We start from the raw sequence: 14,093 nt of genomic DNA on the forward strand, positions 1-14,093 counted from the left end.
AAGGTGGTTTTCCTCAGTTGTACTTGCCCCATGGCCATGCCCCCCTGCCACACCACCCTGGAGTGGCCTCAGTTCTTTGCTTTCTTTTGGCAGCAGCGCTGGTATCTAATGAAACCCCCTTGCTGTCCAGAACACCTGGCTGAGCTCAGGCATAAAAAGAACACCTTTAGATGATGGTCACACAACCAGGGCAGAAACTAAAACATGGAAATAAGAATAGTCATGATAGCTACGATTATAAGAATAATCATAAGAGAATAGAAATCCCCAGAATGAACAGAACAAGGCTTCTCACATGTTAAGGTGTGAATTCCCCAGGGGGGTCTGAGCAGGACCCAAGGTTCTACCTTTCTAAGAGGCTCTTTGGTGAATCTAATGCAGCCAGTCTGCATGCTACACTTAGCAGCAAGACACAGGGACTTGCAAAGACACCAACATGTCTTGCCAGATTTAGAGCAGGAATGATGAGGAAAGGACGGTCCCCTGCTTAGAGAAGGTAATAGAATGTGAACACACAGCTGGAGGAAGCGTCTCCTCACTGTCATTTAGAGACACCTGAGGTCCTAGGGCATAAGGGAGAGGAAGCTGGGAGATGAAGACTGGCAGGCGTGCTCCAGCGACCACTGTCAGAGGTCCCCAAAGAAGCCAGAGACAGAAGGACCCAGAAGACCACAGAGGGCAGGTGCAGCCAGATTTTCACCCAGGTTCCAGAGACAGCATCTCAACCTAGGCTACGTTCTTGAATCTTTTGGGAAGTCTTTTAAAAGTTCTCTTGCATAGGCTATACCCCAGATTAAATACAGCAGAATGTCTGTGAGTGGGGTAATTTGGTGATGTTTCCCAAGTGATTCCAATATTAAGCCAGAATGGAGAACTTGAGATTAATAGGGTTTCCCATTTCAGTAGTTTGACATTTGGGGCCCGAACATTCTTTGCTGTGGGGTCCTATTCTGTGTATATTAGAACACTTAGCAGCATCTGTGCCCCACCAAAGATGCTATAGCATCTCCTTCTGCCCAGCTGTGACCACCAAAAATGTCTCTAGACATTTCCAAATGTCTTGATGGGGGAGGGCAAAATCGCCCAGGTTGAGAATCATTAGGTTAGAACAACCTAAATTCTGTGGAACCTGAAGATGAATTTGATGCTATCTTCTGGTAAATGTCTTATCAAAAAAAGCAGTGGTAACCAGAAAGATTCACCAGGAGCGTGACAAAGGTCCTTCAAAACATAAAGTTAACTTTTTTCTTAAATCATTAACAATTCCTTCCCTCCCTCCCTTCCTTCCCTTATTAAGTATTTATTGAACACCTACTAGGTGTTAGGAATTGTCCATGCCTACCAGCCAGATACCTCCAGGAGCATGCATATAGTACAAAACAAGAGTTACATTTATTAAGCTTGCTGTAGCAAGAGACTCCTTACCCCATTGGGTAATAAGGACTTAGGAGGAGCTAATAGGATTTGGGCTCATTTTAGGTGAGTTTTTGGGAGGGTTCGAAGAAGTGGAGGTCAGTCTGTTCTGACTTGGGTGCTGTCAGAAAGGCAATTTGGTGTCTGTGTATGTTCAGAACTTTTTTTCAGGAGGTAGGAGGAATGGGGCAGGGCTTGAGCTGTCAGTGGAGAAGGAGCAGTGGTCACTCAACGTTAGCCAGGATGGAAAGTGTGGTCACATTTGTGGTTTCCCAGTGTCTTTGTTTTTCATCTGTTTAGGCATAATTACAGAGTGGACTAGTTTTGGTCCTCTTTCACCGAATATGTTGGCATTCTCTCTTGTTTCATAGAATAGGTTGTGTTCTGTGAAATAGATCATGTACCTTGAGGGTAAGAAGCTTGTCCTATTGCTATTTGGAACTTGCTTGCACCTAGCACAGGACTGGCATACAGAAAGCATGCAATAAACACTTGATGAATTGCACTGAATTTATAGCCGCAAGGAGTAACATGGACCGGCTGATGGTATTGTTTAGTGAATTGGTACATGGACGAACATCCAACCCCGTGGGACCAGCTAAACCAGATTCAGTCAGCAGGGAGGTTGGAAGTGGTATGATGCTATGGGAATATGCCAAAATAGGCCATGGAGAATGGCCAAGGGCCGAGTCTGACAGAGTTGACTTTCCAAGATGATTTCGACAAGTCCAGTCAGAATCAGCAAGTGAAATTTAATCGGGATAAACATAAAGGCCTGTGTTTAGACGCAGGTGACAGTTGGGCGAGAACAAAATGGGCTTTGGTTGGGGATAACCTAGTGAAAGAGCTGTTCTCAAATGTTAGAGCCTTTGCTTTTATTTCCAAGGGAAGTCAAGTTCAACTGTGAAAGGTGGGGAGTGTGTTAACAGCTTGAATTGAGCAAAATGATTTGGGAGCAATCTGAGACATCTTATGCCTATAAATCAGTCTGAATAGTGCAGGGAGTATACACTGTAGGAATCTGAGAAGAAGGGGACAGGCGGATTGGAGGGGTGGGGCACCTTTGTCAGGTGGGAGAAAAAGTCTCTGCCTACAAGGATGGGAAAGGGGAGAGAGAGCACAGTAGACCTCACTCTAGGTAGGCTTGACAGCTTGGAAAAACTTGGTTTGTTTTTATTTGAAAGTCTTATTTAATTGGTAGGGATAAAAAGAATATTTCTGAAATTATATAACCTCTTATTTTAAAAATATGTATTTATATACATATTCATGTATAATTTTGTAGTCGTTATAAAAATAATATAAACACATTTTGAAATAACTGAAAAATAAAGAAGAAAGATTACCTACATTCCTTCTACCTTACCATCACTTATAGTTTCTTTCAGTTTTTATTCCTTTAATAAAATAGTTGTGACTTTATTGTATAAAACATTTTATATACTACTTAGTTAACACTATCATTTTAAAATGTTTTATCTACGTGGGCTATGAAACTATTATTTTTGGATTTCTGATAATCTGTTAACTATTTCTTTTATCGAAATTTTTGAGAAAATTTTTGAGAAAATTGTAGGCTAACATTTAGTGGTAAGAAAGAGATTGACCAAGTACCACTGGTGGCGCAGTGGTTGAGAGTCCGCCTGCCGATGCAGGGGACATGGGTTCGTGCCCCGGTCTGGGAAGATCCCACATGCCGCGGAGCAGCTAGGCCCGTGAGCCATGGCCGCGGAGCCTGTGCTCCGCAACGGGAGAGGCCACAACAGTCAGAGGCCCATGTACCGCAAAAAAAAAAAAAAAAGAAAGAAATCTTGTGTACCTTTCATCCAGTTTACTCCAATGGTAATATCTTGCAAAACTATAGAATATCACAGCCAAGATATTGACATTGATACAATCTGCTAATTCATTCAGATTTCCCCAGTTTTACTTGTACTCGTGTGTGTGTATTTAGTTCCATACAATTTTATCACATTTGTATGTTCTTGCATCCACTGCTCCCACCAAGATACAGAACATTTTCATCACCACAAGGGTCTCTTTTGTTGTATTTTTATAACTACCACCACCACCCACCCACACCCCCTCCCAGTCCCTGTCCCTAAACTTGGCAACCAGTGAGCTAAAATGTTGTCATTTAAAAGATGTGGTTATATCTATGGAATCATACAGTATGTGATATTTAGGATTAGATTTGTATTCAGCGTAATTCTCTGGAAATTTATTTTAGTTGTTGTATGTGTCAGTAGTTCATCCCTTTTTTATTGCTGAATAGTATTCCATATACTCAGATATGGATACGTAACCATTCACCCATTGAAGGACGTTGGAGGTGTTCCCCGTTTTGGGATGTTACAAATAAAGCTGCTGTGTACATTTACGTACAGGTTTTTGTGTGAGCTTAAGTCTTCATTTCTCTGGGTTAAATACCTAAGAGTCTAATTGCTGGGTCCTATGGTAAGGGCATGTTTAGTTTTATAAGAAGCTGCCAGAATATTTTTCCATAGTGACTGTGCCATTTTCCATCCCCACCAGCAATGGATGAGTCGTCCCGTTTCTCTGCATCTGGTGATGTCACTCTTTTTTAATTAGCCATTCTGATAGGTGTGTAGTGATGATATCTCTTGTTTTTAGTTTGCATTTCCTTAATGGCTAATGAGATTGAACATCCTCTCATGCGCTTATTTGCAACCTGTATATCCTCTTTAGTGATGTCTTATGCACGTGTTTCACTCATTTTCTAATTGGATTGTTGGTTTTTTACTGTTGAATTTTAAGAGTTTATCTAAATATGTTAGATACCCGTCCTTTGTTAGATATGTAATTTGTAAATAATTTCTCCTAATCTATCGCTTGCTTTTCATCCTCTTTCATATGGGATTTTGCAGAGCAAAAAAGTATTTAATTTTCTTGTGAGCAGTTACAGTTTCTGCATGTTCTTTGTTAGTGTATAGAATGCAATCGATCTTTGTGTGTTGATCATGTATCCTGTGACCTTGCTGAACTCAGGTATTAGTTCTAGGAAGTATCTTTTTTTTTGGTAGATTCTTTGGAATTTTCTACATGGACAAACCATCTGCAAATAGAGACAGTTTTATTTCTTCCTTTCCAGTCTGTAATTATTTCTAGTATGTAAAACTTAATTAAGGTACCAATATTGGACATTTAAGTTCTTTGTGAAATGACTGGGAAGAAAAAGATGAACCTTTTAGTGGCACTTTATAGTTCTTATCAAATTTGTTTCCAAAGGCACAGTGTCAGTTTTTTACTCCCACCAGCATTTTTTTTTTTTTTTTTTTTTTTTTTTTTTTTTTTCGGTACGCGGGCTTCTCACTGTTATGGCCTCTCCCGTTGCGGAGCACAGGCTCCGGACGCGCAGGCTCAGCGGCCATGGCTCACGGGCCCAGCCGCTCCGCGGCATGTGGGATCTTCCCGGACTGGGGCCTGAACCCGCGTCCCCTGCATCAGCAGGCGGACTCTCAACCACTGCGCCACCAGGGAAGCCCCCACCAGCATTTTATAAACTGTTTTGTGCACTGTTTCTCAGCTTTGAGAGTTATCTTTGTAATGTTTTTAGATAAAACAAGTTTTTACTTTGAGAGAAGAAGAAGGTACATCATTTTATATTTTATGTGTTTGTTTGATTAATTCTGAGGTTAAACACCTCCCATCTACATCACCCCCCCCCCAACCTTTTTATGTTAACAGATGTTGTACATTCAGGCCTTACCAGGACCATTCCTTTCAATGGATCCATCTTCATTTGTGGATGTTTATGGATATATTGCTACCCCTCAAGTTTGGAAACAAAAGTCATCATTAATATGGCGTCTGGGCCCTGCGTACCTCTTCGAAGAAGCCATCTCAATGGAAACTCTGGAAGTTATTAACAAACTTGGCCCAAGATACTGTGGTAACTTCCAAGCTGTGCATGCCCAAGGTATGGGGTGTTTTGATTTATAATGATCTTGCCGATACTATTTTTTAAATGGCCATTCAGTTATTTATAGCTTATTTATAAAGAATAAACTCAGCACAGGCCAGTCATTAGGGAAAACCTCTGTAATTGGATCATTACATATTTACAATCCAATAGAAAATGTCAGAAAAGGAAATGACAATCTCCTTTAGATTTCAGTTCCAACACACATAATGGAGGAAAGTGGTGGGTAATACCATCAGCAAAGAAAGGGGGAAGCGAGTGAGATAAATCAGTTACATTCCTTTTAATGAAGAAGCTTTTTAACTAAAGTATACAGTTGTCTTCAATTATTAAACAGGCAGACAAAACACCCACATTTTCATTATTGATTGTTGGCTGTTCAAGCAGGGAGCATAGCTCTCTGTGCTCTGTCAAGTCAACGGGGTCAGCTCCCATCTGGGAAGAATGATAAATGAATCTATGTATGGAAGGCTTCGTGCCTGGTGAAGGGCGATTGAGTGCTCTGGAGTGTTTCTGTCTCCAGGCTCCATGTCTTCTTTGATCTTCATTTCCTCTGGCAAAGGGCACTGGCCAGAACAATGTGAGGAGGTCAGGTCCAGAGCCGAAGTTTCATCAACTCTCTGTTCACACCATGCTTCTCAAGTGCCACATGTGGCTCTCCTTGACTCAGCGACATGGGCACTCATGCCAAAGGATGTGTTTACCATGTACATGCAGCTCATTGAAACCCTTAGGGCTTTCGGCCCAGCATTTTGGGAGCGAGGTTACATTCTCGATAGGTGTCTCAAGCTTTAGTAATTTCATACTTGGAATGCCTCTATTTTTATAGTAGGGTTAATATTGTGAGATTTCTCTACAGTTTTCTATGTGTCAGAAATCACAGGTAGGGGCAAACATGTAATATATAACATACAATGTAACAACATATAGCAGCTACAAACATTCCTCAGTGATGACTTCGCCATGTAGCAGTAGATACTTACTCTTCTGAGGCTTAATTTCCTACTCAGTAAAGTGAGAATAGAAATAACTGAAGATGTGTTATTTTAGGAGAGGACCCTTGTATGGAAGTGATGCCCCTGGTTGCAGAGGAAAGGGTTTCCTTTGGCCTTCACATAGCCAGCTCCTCCATCACCAGCGTTGCAGACATCAGAAACGCATACAATGAGGTGGACAGCCGCCTGATTGCCAAAGAGGTATGCCCTCTAACTTCACCTGCTGCTCCGTTTTGGAATCACGATCTCATGGCTTCCTTCAGCTTTCAGTGATTAAGTGAATACTAATTCACATTTGTGCATGTGTAGACAGTTACACACAGGCATGCTTCCCACTTCATTTGTTAAAATATTTCATGACGCCCGCGCATTCGCATCCCACAAGACTAAACCTCTTATTTCTGAGAAGAAAGTAGGTGTTCTTCGTTTTCCTTGGTAGAGCAAGAACAAATGGAATATTTATAAAGCCTCTGTAACACTGGGAACACTACTGAGCTTCCCTTTTCTGGGTGCTACTAACCCCCCAACATTGCAGAATATTCTTTGAATCACTGTGTTTATGCAAACAACAAACTTGCAAAACAGCAAGCAGACATGCTTATAGATGAAGATGCCATTAGACTTCCTGTTTCCTAATTCCTGCATAAAGAGCTCTATTGCTTACTGCTGATGAATTCGGGCTGATTTGTTTACGTTCTCTCCACCCTCACAGACAGAAGGCCCCTTCCCTTTACTGAGACGGCAGGATCAGGGGTTAAGTCCTGTTGAGCACCACAGCTGTGCCTTACCAGCACAGAACCTTCTGCTGGAGGAGACCAGGGTCCCTGTCTTCCTGGCCGTCTGAGACTGGGGATGCCAGGGCTTGCAGAGCCGGATGACCCTAGATCGGGAAGGAGGCAGCTCTGGCCTTCACAGCACCGTTCCACCTCCAGTGTCCTCAGGTCCTTCCTGCTCTCATCAGCTCCTCACTGTGAGCATTTGTTTACACTAGTGAGCATGCGGGACACTGGTGGCGCAGTTGTATAACCGAAGTTGCTCCCTTATGATTAAGCCAGAGCCTGGGAGGCAGGACAGGGGAACCTGAATTTTGGCTTCAGTCCCTCTGACGTCGGTTCAGTTATTATTCATTCACTGACTTACACTTACGGAGTGCCAGGCCTGTGGGTGCCTGCCCTCCAGGAGCTCATGAACAAGACCTCCTCCTTCCCAGGAAGGTTTCTTGGATTAATTGTTACCAATTTCTCTAGATGAACATTTCATCCCGCAACAATGCCACGCCTGTGTTCTTGCTAAGAAATTGTGCTAGTCACCTCTCGGGCTCTCTTCGAACCATTGGAGCCGTGGCCATAGGCCAATTAGGTATGAACTTTTACTGCTATTTGGGAAGAAGGGTTGTGGCCGTCATCGCTTGTGCAGCCTGGAATTCTGGAGCGGCAGGCAGGACTGAGAGGGCTGAGGAGCTGGAACAGTGAGGGCGAGAGTTGGGAGTTAATCTCACCAGAGAGTTAGCCTCCCTGCAGAGGTCAGTTCACTTTGCTGCAGCTGACAACGGGTCGTGAACTCGCTACTAACGGGGCTGGCGTCTGTGCACAATGGAGTGAGTACAGTGGGGCCTCTGAGCAGAGGCAATGCTTGTGGTTGTTTGGGTGAAAACAACAGCCAGCGACTGTTGGTTGCCTTGCAATCAGGCAGGAGCAAAGCCATGAACTGATGCAGGGGTCCAACGTTGCAGATCTAGAGGGCAGACAAGAACCAGAAGTTGTCAGAGCAGCCAGCAAACTGAGGCTCAGAGGGCAGCTGGCTCATCCGGCACTCTGCACTGAGACGGAGGCTGGAGGTCTGAAATCCCTTGGGCTGTTTCAGCCTTCTGTGACCCAGAAAGGACTCAGCACAGGATTTCTCATTGACCTAAAAGTTTCAAAGCCCCTCCTTTTCCTCCCAGCCTGTCCTGTGCACAGGCCCCCGCCCTGAGTGGATGGTGCTCCTGACAGCTCTTGCATGGTGCCGCGGGAACTTCCACTGCAGTGAAGCTGTAGTATACTCAGGAATGCCCTTTGTCCCACACAGGGGTAAGGGTGTTCCACTCCAGCCCTGCTGCCAGTAGCCTGGACTTCATCGGTGGCCCTGCCATCCTCCTGGGCCTCATTTCCTTAGCAACGGATGACCACACCTTGTACGCGGCCGTGAAAGTCCTGCACTCGGTCCTGACCAGCAATGTCATGTGTGATCGCCTGATGCAGCTCATCTGTGGGTACCAGGTAATCCCACCCTCACATCTGAGCCTGCAGTGCCCCCCCTGCAGGGAGCTGGCATCCCCGAGGAACAGGGAGGAGGCTTGCTGGCCCAAGTGGACATTCCCACTAGCATGACTTTTGGAGAAGGGAAACTGAAGGTCCCTGGGTCCTAAGACCAGTGTCACCAGAGCAGAGGGCCAGGTGACAGCCAGCCAGAGAGGGACTCTGATCAGGATGGGGATGCTCACCTGTCTGCAGCTGCCGGCACCTTTCACTGATGAATTCAGGAATCATTTGTGATCCCCCCACTTCGCATCTAGCGTGATGGCTAAGAGCCTAGACCATAGAACTAGAATGCTGCGTTTGAATTGAGCCTCTGCCTAACTTACTACTTAACCTTGCCTGAGTCCTGAGTTATTAACCCTCTCTGTCTTGGTTTCTCTACCTGCACGATATGATCTGTCATATCTCCTGTATCTATCATATCTCCTGTATCATGAGGACTAGATGATTTAATACAAGTGAAGGGCTTAGAATTAATGTCTGGCCCAGAGTAAGTGCCCTAGAAATGTTGGCCATCTTTAGTTCTTAATCTCTCTGTGCTTCAGTTCTCCTCTGTGTAAAATGGGAATAATAGCAACACCTATTTTGTAGGATTGTGATAACTGAGTTAATATATGCTGAATGCTTAGACATGTGCCTGCTCAGAGTAGCTGCCGTGTGTGTGCACTGTGATTGTTATTGCTATTTACTGTTCATAATGTCAGATGAGTTGTAGACACTGTCCTTCAGGAATGCCCTGCCTGGCTGGGAAGCAGCCAAGAAAGGACTCATGCAGGGCAGGAATAGGGTCAAGGCCTAGACAAGGTCACTGGGGCACAGAGGCTGCAGTTTCCTCCTGGGCACAGTGGGGGCAGGGGGAGGGCCTCCCTGTCTCTTCGGCCCCCGAGTCAGGGTCTGAGAAGAAAGCTGTATGGTGTCACGTCAGGCACACCCCCTCTCACCTGGACTGCTGTGCCACAGCCAGACAGCAGCCCCTTCCTCCTGCCTCTCCCTCAAGGTCCACTGATGCCAGTCACAGTTCTACATTATAGACCTGATGACACCTCTGCCTCGTGCAAACCCTTCAGACACGTCCGGTCGTTGATACAATATCCCAACTCCTAAAGGCCTTTCTAACTGGCTACCAACCTGGCCTTCCAGCCCCACCTCCCACCCGGCCAGCGTTTCATACCCTACACTCCTGTGTCCTCAAATCCCGTGTGGTCATGGATCACTAAACACATAGTGTGACCCTGTGTTCCTGTGCCCATGGTTTGTTGATCATTTTTCCCAGGCACATTCCTCTTGTTTTCCCAGGTGGAGCTCCAGTGGCAAGGGGTACATCTCCCTTGACCCCTGCGCTGCCCGTGTGGTCGTCTCCCAGCCTCTGTGGCACTGTGTGTATGCCCAGGTCTAACTGCTCTCATGCAGTGCTGTGATAATCACTCTGCTCATCTCCATCAGACTGTAATGGTCTAAAGCGCTGGGCTTTTCTTGTTCTTTGCCAGTGTATTACTGAGACCAGAAAGACTCAGTAAATATCTGGGGAATAAATGAATGTGTGTGGCCAGATTTATTTCAAAATCCAAGTATTGAGGCTCCTGGTATATAACAGTTTTCTCTGATTATATTGTTAAAGGCAGTAGTAGTGGGATTTGTCCCAGTTCAGCACACGGATGTCCGCTCTGGCTAGGGATTTTAATAATTACTGTGAGCATTTCTAAAAAGGCCCAAAGCAGTTCCTGCTCTCGTGGGTAGACCTAGAAGGATAAAATAAGACGAATACCAGAATAATTTCAGTACAAATCAAATGCAACAAGTGTCCGAGATTCTCTTCCAGAGCTACCACAGTCTCCGTGACCCAGTGGTTACCCTCCATCTTCCCAGAACCCTGGAGCTCCTAAGAGCTGGGCCCTGTTGTGTTCGCCGTTGTCTCCTCGCTGCCCACTGCAGGGCCAGGCACGTCGTGAGTTCTCAGTGAGCGCTTGTCGCATGAATGCAGTGCCTTGGGAGCGTTAATGTGCTCCAGGGCTGCCGAGGTGGCCGCATCACGCTTGGTAGAGGAGTCACAAAGAGCTTCTTTAAAAAGAAAGGGGATCGGAGAAGGTCTAGAGGACTGGACTGGCTGAGCTTTTCAGAAAGAGATGGTAGAGGCAAAAAGTGGCCCTTGAATGGAATCTGTTTACTCAACACATATTGACTGAGTACCTCCTAAGAGCCAGGCAGTGTCAGTCTAGGGATACAGATGAATAAATGGGTTTAGTCCCTCCCTCCGTAGAAATTTCTGTCTGACTCAGTCTGTTTAGGCTGCTATAAAAGATACCATAGATGGGGTGGCCTAACAGCCACAGAAATTTATTTCTCAGAGTGCTATAGAGTGAGAAATCCAAGACCACGGTGCTGGCAGATTCGGTGTCTGGTGAGGACCTACTTCCTGTTTCATAGACAACCATCTTTCTGCTGTGTCCTCACATGGCAGAAAAGATGAAGGAGCTCTCAGGGGTCTATTTTATAAGGATACTAATCCAACTCACGAGAGCTCCATCCTTATGACCTAATCATCTCCCAAAGGCCCTGCCTCCTAATACCATCATACGGGCAATTAGGTTTCAATATATAAATTTTGAGGCGATACAGTCAGCCTACAACATTGTCTAATGAGGTAGAGAGAAAAATATTATCACGAGACAAGGACTCCCAAATAGTTTGAGTAAAGAATCCATCAGATTCAGAGATTCGTTGTACTTTTTAATGTGAAGGCAGAAAAAAAAATTTTAAAACCCTTATGGCTTACAATAGAAATACTTCAAAAATTTATGTATTTAGGGAAAGAGATAGTGGTAGAGGGGTGGGAAATGGCAGGTTTGAGTAAAGAAACAAGATTATTATTACTATTTTTTGCCTTCCCTGACTACTCTTTATAAAACAGAACCCTCATCTCTTTCTAGACACATTTTCTTGCTTTGTTTCTTCCTAATGTGCATGCCTGTTTGGCATGTTGTATATGTACTTGTTGCCATGTTTGTGGTCTGTTTTGCCCCTAGACACAAGCCCCATGAGGACAGGACTGGGTTTGCTTGTTCATTGTTGCATCCTAAGAGCACATGGTAGACAGTAAGTGTTCAGTAATGATTTTTGGAATGAATCAGTGAATGGAAACAAGGGTCTTCAATTAACTGGCTGGCTCAGGAGTGGATTTAATCATTTTTTAGACGTTTACTCTGTATTTATCTGTTGGTTTGCTGATTGGAGAGCATAACCCTTCCTATCTGTTATTTCTATCAAACTTATTTATCATCCTCTTGTCAGACTAGGTGACATCCAGCCAAGTTTTATAAGATGGATTTTCATAACATGGTAAAGATGGAGGATGGTGTTCTAGATTAACATTATGAACACTTAAGGGATCCAAGATGGGTTCCTCGACATGGCTGGGAGGAAAGTACAATTGCAGGCAGGTGCACAGCCTAGATGGAGATGGAGGGAAGGGTCAGAGCCCTGCCACTCCAAGGAGCATGGATCTTATCTCAGAGGTGATGAGTAACCATTCATAGGCTTAGAACAGGGAAGTGGAATGAATGATGCTTTAGAATGACATTTGACATCTGTGTGGAAGATGGTTTGAAGGGTCAAGATCGGAGACTGGATAGAATCCAACATGATGTGAGACTGCATCCCGGATCTGGGGAGACTTGGAGTCTTTGTGAGCAGTCTTGGCACGTAGCATATGAAAACAGCCAGTGCTGTGCACCCAGAGTGCTGCCGACAGGAAGGAATAAGACATTTGGGACATGCTAAGTGTGAGGTGACTGTGAGACATCAAAGGTAAAATATCAGGTGGGATACCCAGCCCTGGAGTTCAGAAGGGCGTGCTTGGTGGGAGGTATAGATGTGAGAGTCATCAATAGCATCATGATGGTATTTAATCTAAGGAAATTGATGAAATAGCCAAAGAAAAGGAGTAGTGAAAGGAGAGAAGAGGACAAAGGAGGAAGCAGTGAGGAACTCACCAGGTAGAGCTTGGAAATATGATGAAAACCCAACAAGGGAGGTTGAGAGGGAAGAAGGAAGAGAAAACAAAGAAATGCTTTGTCAAAGAATTTGAAAAATAAAGTGTTTTGAGAAGGTGGGCATAGTCAAACAATGCTAGATGCTGATAAATAATGCAGCAAACTAAGGACAGAGAAGTCCCTGTTGGACTTGGCACCTGGGAGTCACTAGTGACCTTTCTAAGGCAGGTGGGCAGGAAGAGGCAGCAACAGCAGAAGGGGGTTGAGAAGAGAATGTGAAGTGAGGATGTGGAGCCTGAGTGTGTTGATAGTGCTTTCTATTTTTAAATTTTTTAAAATTTTTGGCTGTGTTGGGTCCTCGTTGCCGCACAACGGGCTTTCTCTAGTTGTGGCGGGCGGGGGCTACTCTTTGTAGCAGTGCGAGGGCTTCTCATTGTGGTGGCTTCTCTTGTTGCGGAGCACGAGCTCTAGGCACGCGAGCTTCAGTAGTTGCAGCACGCCACGAGGGCTCAGTAGTTGTGGCGCTCGGGCTCTAGGGTGCTCAGGCTTCAGCAGTTGTGGCTTGCAGGCTTAGTTGCTCCACGGCCTGTGGGATCTTCCCAGACCAGAGCTCGAACCCGTGTCCCCTGCATTGGTAGGCAGATTCGTAACCACTGCACCGCCAGAGAAGTCCGATAGTGCTTTCAAGAAGTTTACCTACAAAGAAGAGTAGAGAAATGGGGCCCAAACTAGAGGGATTAGGGTTCAAGGGAAGGTTATCTTTAAAAGGAGAACTACTAGGGCATATTTGTCAGGAAGAAAGTGACAGAAGAGAGAAGGATGGATGAAGCTAGGAGAGAAGAGCTATCCCAAGGAGCAGGCGAGGGGTGGGTCCCAGAGGCCAGGTGAAGAGAAACCCTGCTTGTGACAGGAAGGAATGCAGTGCAGGCATTTGTGGATCTGATGGTGGGGACATGAGAGTGTTCACGTCTGATGGGTTCTAGATTCTCAGCTGTGTACTGAGTCAGGTGGTGGAGGGGAGGGAGGCTGAAGGAGAGAGGAGAAGAGATGAGATCATCATCTTTAGGATGAGGAAAGCCAGCTTACTAAAAAAAGAGTTGGACTGCGAGGCCAAATTGAGTACTAATTTGACATTTGACACTATTAATGTAAAGTGAAACCAGTCAGCCTGAGTGACTTTTCTCAAGCAGCTTTCAGCCATCCTAATTACGTCCTGGTTGGGGAGTGGGGATATGCTGAAGAAGTGACTGGAACAGTCTGAAAAGATATTATTTTCCGATTACAATTGTCTCAGTCAGTTTGGGCTGCTATAACAGAATACTATAGACTGGGTGGCTTATAAACAACAGAAATTAATTATCTCCCAGTTCTGGAGACTGCGAAGTCCAAGATCAGGGTGCCGGCATGGTCAGGTTGAGTGAGGACTCCCTTCCGGATTGCAGATGGCCAACTTCTC

General features: G+C 45.0%; 1 protein-coding gene across 5 annotated transcripts in view; it reads left to right on the forward strand.

The window, feature by feature from the left end:
• WDFY4 (WDFY family member 4) overlaps nt 1-14,093 on the forward strand; it is a 281,181-nt gene that overhangs the window by 90,251 nt on the left and 176,837 nt on the right. For all 5 annotated transcript variants that reach the window (XM_049697129.1, XM_049697128.1, XM_049697131.1 and 2 more), the window contains 4 exons: nt 5,122-5,353; nt 6,407-6,552; nt 7,599-7,710; nt 8,419-8,609. In XM_049697129.1, the coding sequence (XP_049553086.1) occupies nt 5,122-5,353; nt 6,407-6,552; nt 7,599-7,710; nt 8,419-8,609 (681 nt within the window). The remainder of the gene's footprint in view (nt 1-5,121; nt 5,354-6,406; nt 6,553-7,598; nt 7,711-8,418; nt 8,610-14,093) is intronic.

This window comes from Orcinus orca, chromosome 14 (assembly GCF_937001465.1).
Source record: "Orcinus orca chromosome 14, mOrcOrc1.1, whole genome shotgun sequence".
In the NCBI taxonomy this organism is placed as follows: Eukaryota; Metazoa; Chordata; class Mammalia; order Artiodactyla; family Delphinidae; genus Orcinus; species Orcinus orca.